Genomic DNA, 9,045 nt, shown 5'->3' on the forward strand with positions numbered 1-9,045 from the left:
GAGATGTTCACCCCTCCGCCTCCAGACTACAAATGAATCGCGCATGCCGCTGGCTGATCCCGCCCTGGTTTACATTAAAAACAATTTTTTTTTAAAAGTAACTCCGCCAGAGTGTCTCTTTTGGGTCACTTTTGCCGGTCCCAAGCCCAGATAAAGGAGGAGGGTTGGAATTGTGACATAAAAAAAACAAGAATCGACAGAAGAAAGTTTATTTGTAGTTCTAAACATATTTAGGGTGTTTTTTACTCACTTTTTGTCTCTCCTACAGCATCCATCACAATTACATGCACATGGCCAATTATGCAAATTAGGCGATGACGTCATGTAGCGACTTTTAGGACAGCCAATAGCTACTTTCGTTACTAAAGCGTTGGCAACACTGGGTCACGCCGCTGCACAGAGACAGTTATGAACAGCAACTGAAGTAGCAGATTGCGGGAGGCGAGTTTCTTGATAGGGTGTACCGAACAAATGGGAGTCGAAATTGAGACAATAACCCCTGGCGATGGTAAAATGTTTTTATGCATATCTTCGCTTCAGATTTATGGTGGATTTCCGTTCTTTCAAATTAATTAATCATCGTCTTCTCAACCGTTATCCTGTTTTTCTATGCGTTTATTCTTCCACAGGAAGAACTTTCCCTAAAAAAGGACAGACGTGTGTTGTGCATTATGTTGGTGAGTTTGGGATATTTCCTGAGACGTATGCATGCACCACTGCAAATTCCAATCGTTTTTTTGATTCATTCATACTTTTGATAGGCCGCATGTTGTATCAGTAGCCTTTGCGAATGGATGTATTTTGGCTCATCCTCTTGGCTGTGTAGGAATACTATATTTAGTTAATTCAAGGGAATTCCGTTAGGATGCAATTGCAAGTACAACTGTAGCTGGCCACCCATCCATGTGTTGTATTACAGCTTTCTGTAAATGGAGGCTGCTTCCTTGTATTGGAATGCAGTTATAGGAACATTGTAACATCGCGTACGAGAAGTCTCGACTACTTTGTTACGTTGTTGCCACCTGTCACCATCGGTGGTTATAGTATGGTAAAAGCAATTTAATGTGTCTGCCTTGAATGACTTCAGACGTCGGCCGCCGCAGGGTTAAATCCGAGACAGACAAGACGTTGAGGGATTTTAACCTTGTCTGATTTCCTGCCTTTGTTGAAGTTGGTTAGAACGGATTATCGCTGTCTGGAGTGACTCGTTTCTTTTGAATCGTTTACTAATTAGTTTAATGGAACAATTTAACAAACCCAATAGGATAATAGCTACAGGGGTTGGTTTATTGGTTTATTTTCAGTTAGATTGACATTTCTACTTGACATGTTCTCATACGATTGAGACTATTCAATTGGCAGTTGATATTGTAACACAAATGAGATTATGTAATTTTGACATTATACTCGGATTCATGCCAATGCAAAATGTGTAAGCAATCGTCAAGAGTACACCTGTTCTACTTTGCTATAGCAACAATAGTCAATTTGAGTTCCCATTTGATTGAAAATTATCGTGGTTTATTTTTCATTTGTCAATTGTACCCTCATGTTATGTTAAAGGTAGACACCAGTGATACTCATCTGATACATATCTGCTGTGTTGTCTGTGGCAACCTCATGTCCCCGAGTTTCCTTTTTAAGTCAAAATACAACTGAAAATGTTGTTGAATTCCATCCCTAATAGATCATTAAATAGAGAGAGATGTGCAGCAGGAAACACTCTTATGGCCCCATTTTCCGTTTTTCCCCCTTCTGCCCACCTCAGACAGCTGCAGGGGCTATTTCTGAAGTCCTTGGAATCCCTTCTACTGACCTGATTAGATTGTCAGTCACATGTACAGGGTTGCAGATGTTTTCATTTTTTTTATTTAACTAGGCAAGTCAGTTAAGAACAAACTCTTATTTACAATGACGGCCTACCCTGGCCAAACCTGGAGGACGCTGGGCCAATTGTGCACTGCCCTATGGGACTCCCAATCACGGCCTGATGTGACACAGCCTAGATTTGAACCAGGGACTGTAGTGATGCCTCTTGCACTGAGATGCAGTGCCTTAGACTGCTGCGCCACTCGGGAGCATGTAATTGCAGGGTACGGTGACATTTGTAAGTGCTGAACTCCAACAGTTCAGGTCAAAAAGAGAAATTAATTTAAAAAAAAACATTTACAACTGTAACAATGATAGATGTCCATTAGGGGACAGTCTGTCTGCTTAAGCTCAAGTTCATTTCGGTTTTAGTACAGGAATTGCACCCCCAGTTCAGTCCTGAAGTTATTGCTTTAAAACGTAATAAACGTAACCTTCTCTGTTACAGACTGTCAAAATAAATCCTTTATGCTCTGTTCTCATTTCCTCCTCCTTCCTGTTCAGGCTCCCTGACGGATGGACGCAAGTTTGACTCCTCCCGTGACAGTGACAAGCCCTTTAGGTTTAAAATAGGAAAACAGGAAGTGATCCGTGGCTGGGAAGAGGGAGTCGTGCAGGTGGGTGTACTGTGCAGATGTCTGGTGTCTGTCTGCCTCTAATTCTAGGAAGTACATGAGAAGGGTTTTGTGTTGAAATGAACACATCTCCTTGTAACTGAGAGGTTTCCATTTAGACATACTGTAACACAGAAAATCCCATATGTATATGTATTTGCAATGCAGTCACTTAGTGCCTTCAGAAAGTATTCACACCCCTTAGCTTTTTCCACATTTTATGTTACAAGGTGGGATTAAAATTGATTTAATTGTCGTTTTCTGTCAATGATCTACACACTACTCTGTCAAAGTGAGAAATTTAGCATTTTGTAAAAAAAAAACATTAAATAAAACACAATCTTGATTTTACATAAGTATTCAACCCCCTGATATACATATTAGATTCACCTTTGGCAGCGATTACAGCTGTCAGTCTTTCTGGATAAGTCTAAGAGTTTTGCACACCTGGATTGTACAATATTTGCACATTTTATTATTTTTAAAATGTCAAGATCTGTCAAATTGGTTGTTGATCATTGCTAGACAACCATTTTCAGGTCTTGCCATAGATTTTCAATCAAAACTGTAACTCGGCCACTCAGGAACATTCACTGTTTTGGTAAGCAACTCCAGTGTAGATTTGGCCTTGTGTTTTAGGTTATTGTCTTGCTGAAAAGTGAATTAATCTCCCAGTGTCTGGAAAGTGGACCAAACCAGATTTTCCTCTAGGATTTTGCCTTAGCCCCATTCCGTATATTTTTTATCCTGAAAAAACTCCCAAGTCCATAACGATTACAATCATACCCATAACATGGTGCGGCCACTACTATGCTTGAAAATATGGAGAGTGATAGTAATGTATTGGATTTTCCCCAAATATAACACTTTGTATACAGGACAAAAAGTGAATTGCTTTGCCAAATCTTTTTTGTAGTTTTACTTTAGTGCCTTGTTGCATGTTTTGGAATATTTTTTTTGTACAGGCTTCATTATTTTTACTCTGTCATTTTAGGATAGTAGTTTGGAGTAACTACAATGTTGATCCATCCTCAGGAGAACTATCACAGCCATTAAACTCTAACTGTTTGTTTTAAAGTCCCCATTTGCCTCATTGTGAAATCCCTGAGGGGTTTCCTTCCTCTCCGGCAACTGAGTTAGGAAGGACGCCTGTATATTTGTAGTGACTGGGTGTACGTCCAAAGTGTAATTAATAACTTAACTATGCTCAAAGGGATATTTGTTTGCTTTTTTTAACCATCTACCAATAGGTGCTCTTTGCGAGGCATTGGAAAACCTCCCTGGTCTTTATGTTTGAAATTCATTGCTTGACTGAGGGACCTTACAGGTAATTGTATGTGTGAGGTACAGAGATAAGGTAGTCATTCAAAATTCCTGAAACTTTCACACAGCGACTCCATGCAAATTATGTGACTTGTTTATAAGCAAGTTTTTACTCCTGAACTTATTTAGGCTTGCCATAACGAAGGGGTTGAATACTTATTTCAAGTTTTCATTTTTAATACATTTGTAAACAATTCTAGAAACACAACTCCCCTTTGACATTATGGGGTATTGTGTGTGTGTGTGGGCTCTGACAAAAAAAATCGTAATCCATTTTAAATTTAGGCTCTAACGCAATGTGGAAAATGTCAAGGGGGGTGAGTAGATTCTGAAGGTACTGTATATGATACCCTCAGTCAAGATTATCCAGAGGAAACACATTTTAAATTGCTTGATGAATTTAACTTCCAGGTACAGCCCTCATTTCTGTAGGAAGATTGTTTTCATGCATAGCAGTGGTGTAAACATACTTGAAAGTACTACTTAAGTAGTTTTTTGGGGGGTTATCTTTGTTACTCTTTATATTTTTGACAACTTCACTTTCTTTCTTTTTTGTTGTTGAATTTTACCCCCTTTTTCTCCCCAATTTCATGGTATCCAATTGTTAGTAGTTACTATCTTGTCTCATCGCTACAACTCCCGTACAGGCTCGGGAGAGACAAAGGTCAAAAGCCATGCGTCCTCCGAAACACAACCCAACCAAGCCGCACTGCTTCTTAACACAGCGCGCATCCAACCCGGAAGCCAGCCACACCAATGTGTCGGAGGAAACACCGTGCACCTGGCGACCTTGGTTAGCGTGCACTGCGCCCGCCACAGGAGTCGCTGGTGCGCGATGAGACAAGGATATCCCTACCGGCCAAACCCTCCCTAACCCGGACGACGCTAGGCCAATTGTGTGTCGCTCCACGGACCTCCCGGTCGCGGCCGGCTGCGACAGAGCCTGGGCGCGAACCCAGAGTCTCTGGTGGCACAGCTAGCGCTGCGATGCAGTGCCCTAGACCACTGCGCCACCCGGGAGGCCCCTACAACTTCATTTTCTTCACTACATTCCTAAAATAAATAAAATGTTTTTTTCCCTCCATACATTTGACACCCAAAAGTACTTGTTACATTTTGAATGCTTAGCAGGATAGGAAAATGGTCATATTCACGCACTCATCAAGAGAACATCCCTCTGATCTGACGGACTCAAACACACATGCTTCGTTTTGTAAGTTATGTTGGAGTGTGCCCCTGGCTATTTGTAAATAATATAAATAAAATGGTGCAGCCTGGTTTGCTTCATATAAGGAATTTGAAATTATTTGTTTTTGATACTCAAGTACAGTATATTTTAGCAATTACATTTACTTTTGATACTTAAGTATATTTAAAAACAAATACTTTTACTGGGAGACTAACTTTTACGTGATTCATTTCTATTAAGGTACTTTTACTCAAGTATGACAATTGGGTAATTTTCCACCACTGATACATAGTGTTATCTGAACAAATGACATGCTTGGTGGGGTCTATAAAACACTGAAGTAGTTTCATGCACCATGGGGCAGTGCACACAGTCTGCCCTCTGTTTTACAGCCATGTGATGTATAGCTGCAACAGATTTAAAAGGAAGATATGTGCAACAGGAGGGAGAGACTGAGACCTTGGGTACCTCAAAGCATTTCGTCTGGGCGTTTGACAGGAAGTTGATTAGGGCAACAGATTCAGACGTACCCTTATTAGTCTTCGTTGTGTGGGCTAGGTATTCTCCCAGCTAATGGCACTCTTCCACAAGAGCCTTTGGCATTTTCATCAGAGTCACCACACTTACAGCATGACAAACACCTCCCACACACAATCCTCTGTTTAGTATTCAAACAGTGAGCATCTGGGCTTGTGTGAATTGCTGCTCAAGTCCAACCAAAAAGTGATGCATAATTAATTAGATTTGAGCAAAAAAGTTGTCAACAGTGTCAATGAATGTTTCTCTAAAAAATGAACCATAGCTTATCTCTGCCTATGTCCTCTCTCCCTTGTCCTGAAGATGAGTGTCGGTCAGAGGGCCAGGCTGACCTGCTCGCCTGACTTTGCTTACGGGGCGAAGGGCCACCCGGGGATCATCCCACCCAACGCCACCCTCCTCTTTGATGTTGAGCTACTAAGCCTTGAATGAAGCATCCCCACTACCTATTTTCTTTATTTAAAAAAAATTGTAAGTACTTTTTGAAGATTTTCAAATTGTTATGTTATTCTCAGTTGAGGTAATAGTACAAATGCATCTAGTATACAGGACTGAACCACGCAAACGTCTGGTATGGTTTTAGCAATGGTTTCAATCTAATTCCTTTCTCCTCTTTGTCTTCGCAGGTCACTTCCTACCTTGGAAACATATAGAGAAGATAGGAGAGTCTACACTTGATTCCAGAAGAGGCTTGAGTCTATAGTTCCAACACTGGTCAATATTTTATCCATGTATACAAAATCTGTGTTTTTGTCAGTAGCTAGGTTTCCATCCAATTGGTGACAGATTTTCATGCGAATATTGTAAAATCTACATTTACTCACCAGAGATGCGTGATTACCTAGTGCACATAATTACTGTTGCAGTTAATTTCCCATATACCAATTTGTTTTTTAAAGAAAAAAATGGGTTTCCATGCATTTTCAACTCTAATGATTTTTTTTCTCACAAATGTTGCATTATAGCAAATGTGCCCACTCTGGTATTGGCACGTGTGCTCTAGCCAACAGTTTACAGATACAGTGTGGGTATAGCCTACAACATAGCTAGATTATAAGTATATATTTTTCAAACGGCAGCCAAGCATCGATCATGTCACCAGAATAAGACCCTCAATATTTATTGAAAGGAGCATCAAGCTCATCACCTTGCACTTTCACCACCCTGTGAAGGTATTTACAACTGATTTTATTTGTAGCCTAATAAACTGCATGCTTTCCCGAGTCGTAGTGGGAGGACCACGCAACATATCATCACGTGACTTCGAGATGATAGTTATCAATATTTGCGCATAAAAGCATTTCCATCGCCATTTCTCGCATAATACATTTTACTGACACATAAAGATCCCACCTTGTGTAGCGTATTTTGTTTTGTCGACATTTGGAAAGTTCACAGAAAAATGTGCTGTTTCCACCAGGCCTGTGACATTTTCTAACCGACATAAAAAGGTTGGATGGAAACCTGGTTACTCAGTTATATATTTCTTTCAATTCACCCTCTTTAAACACCTATGAGCCATAACCTTAAAAATCTTGATGTTCTTAGTCTTGAATTTTTGAATTGTGCTTTACTTTTCTTTGTTTCTCAAATTATTGGTTGTGCATGGTTATGAGTAATACAAAATACCAATGAAATATTAGCAGCGACATTCATCTGTTTGTAAGAGTACCTATCACTAACATGGAGGGCTGGTGCTTGAGTAAATCTTAAAGGGGAAAATGCACTCAAATGATCTTTTGGTATTTTTCTTTAGTCCATTGTTGATTCAGTCCCAAAAATGTTTTGCATGTCAAGTTTCAAGATATTGGACTTTCAAGAAACAAATTGTCACCGGCCATATCATGATTATGAAAATGCTTAGATTTGTTTTTGAGTGGATTTTCTCTTTAACTGAGGAACAAAATTAATAGAATATGAAAAGCACATATTTGCATCCACACCTCTCCCAGCTGAAAGTAGAACAAATATTAATTGATTTGGTTTAGTGTAATGTTGAGTGGCATAAGTGTAGTAAAATATTGAGTTGTAGGATACCTAAAATAAGAACTTTGTTTTTATACGTAATTTATCCAGACCTTTCATAGTGGTTCTTTCATTTTGATTGTTCATTTTATTAGGAGCTAGTGAGCATTCTGCACAGAGGAACTAGTACAGTAGAGAATTGTTGTATCCTATGTGTGCCTCTCTTTACCAGACACACAACCACAAACTAGCCAGGTTTGCATGTTAATAATATCCTGATCTATAGGTGTTAATGCTTTGCATTTGAATCACTTTTTCTTTCCAAGTCAAATCTTTAACCCCATTGAGAGCTTTAAACATATTAGTGCAAAGATGGGGGAACTGTATTGATCCAGTTCTCGGGCGCGCGCAGTTCGAAGAGAAACCTCTTAGTTCACTTAGCAGTGGATATGATCAAATGCAGCTAGTGCAAGTTAACAAACATGTAACTAGATGGTTATCATCTACAACATTGCAGATGTCATCTGGAAGATTGAATACAGAGTCAGCGAGGCAAGGTAAAATATCACAAATAGAGCTAGATAAAGGCAGAAGAATAATATACTTCTTAAACAGTTATAACCATCAGTCTTGTGTTTTTCATGGTCATCACTCACTCGCTGTTAAGTTTTCCAAGGTCCCGACATCGGCATTAGCTATTCTGCTAGGGTGTTTTTTTTTAATGTCGGGAAAGTGACTTGATGGTCAACAGAAAATGGCTCTGTAGTATACTCTCATTAGTTGGAGTAGTGATGATGCTTTTCTTAGAAGTGAAATGCCTGAATTTTGGGGTTGTGGAATCGATTGTCACCTCCACCTTATTTTGTTTCACAAATTGCCATTATATTTTTCCGGTGCCAACTTAATTGGCATCTGAATTACTTATACTGTACCTGTAATGTAAAGTAATTATTTTGTCAGTGTCATTCGTAAGACTGACCACACTGCCTAAATGAAATGCTGTGTTGTTGTAGTCCGGTGACAGAGGCATCCATGTTATGTATGACATTAAATAAAGCCTGTTGAAATAATGTTCATTTTATAATTCAGAAAGCACTTTTTCAGATGCTGGCCATCATTGTTCTTGATGTTACAGCTTTCTAGGTGTGTGGCACAAATGGTCCTCCTATGTATTGTCTATTTGTGTGCCGAGTTACATATGCAGGCAAAACCAATGATGAAAAAAAAAAAATGTGCCGTTGCAATAGTTCTCTCTAAGCTGCTTTGGGAAAAACGATATATTTTTTCCCCTTTAGGTCTCTGTGATGTCAATGGTAGGGCAAAGAAGGATATTGGGTATCTGGTTGTCAGAAAAAGTGGGACATTGGTGGTAGACTATACTGTTGCACTGATATTTGTGGGTATATGGGTATTGTCACGAACCGGCTCAGAGCCCGTAACAAAAGGGAGACCACGTGGAGATAAGGAGTAACAAAATATATTTATTTAAATAACGAAACTAGGTATAATATACAATGGGGTGTGTAATCAGTAGTGTAAGTGAGTGTT

The 9,045-nt window shown here is 39.4% G+C and overlaps 1 protein-coding gene across 1 annotated transcript; it reads left to right on the forward strand.

The window, feature by feature from the left end:
• The first annotated feature begins 408 nt into the window (after window positions 1–408).
• LOC120058927 (peptidyl-prolyl cis-trans isomerase FKBP1A-like) lies at window positions 409–8,567 on the forward strand. The gene is made up of 5 exons (XM_039007675.1): window positions 409–508; window positions 630–677; window positions 2,374–2,486; window positions 5,836–6,003; window positions 6,159–8,567. The coding sequence occupies exons 1-4, from the start codon at window positions 472–474 to the stop codon at window positions 5,962–5,964; spliced, it is 327 nt and encodes a 108-aa protein (XP_038863603.1). The 5' UTR covers window positions 409–471; the 3' UTR covers window positions 5,965–6,003; window positions 6,159–8,567.
• Window positions 8,568–9,045: the final 478 nt, after the last annotated feature.

This window comes from Salvelinus namaycush, chromosome 14, assembly GCF_016432855.1.
Source record: "Salvelinus namaycush isolate Seneca chromosome 14, SaNama_1.0, whole genome shotgun sequence".
Lineage (NCBI taxonomy): Eukaryota > Metazoa > Chordata > Actinopteri > Salmoniformes > Salmonidae > Salvelinus > Salvelinus namaycush.

Excerpts from the sequence above, each read along its gene's own strand:
- LOC120058927 (XM_039007675.1), top strand. The coding sequence starts at position 472 with ATGGGAGTCGAAATTGAGACAATAACCCCTGGCGATG. Across the intron at positions 509-629 it reads GACAATAACCCCTGGCGATG|GAAGAACTTTCCCTAAAAAA; the intron begins GTAAAATGTTTT and ends ATTCTTCCACAG. Across the intron at positions 678-2,373 it reads GTGTGTTGTGCATTATGTTG|GCTCCCTGACGGATGGACGC; the intron begins GTGAGTTTGGGA and ends CTTCCTGTTCAG.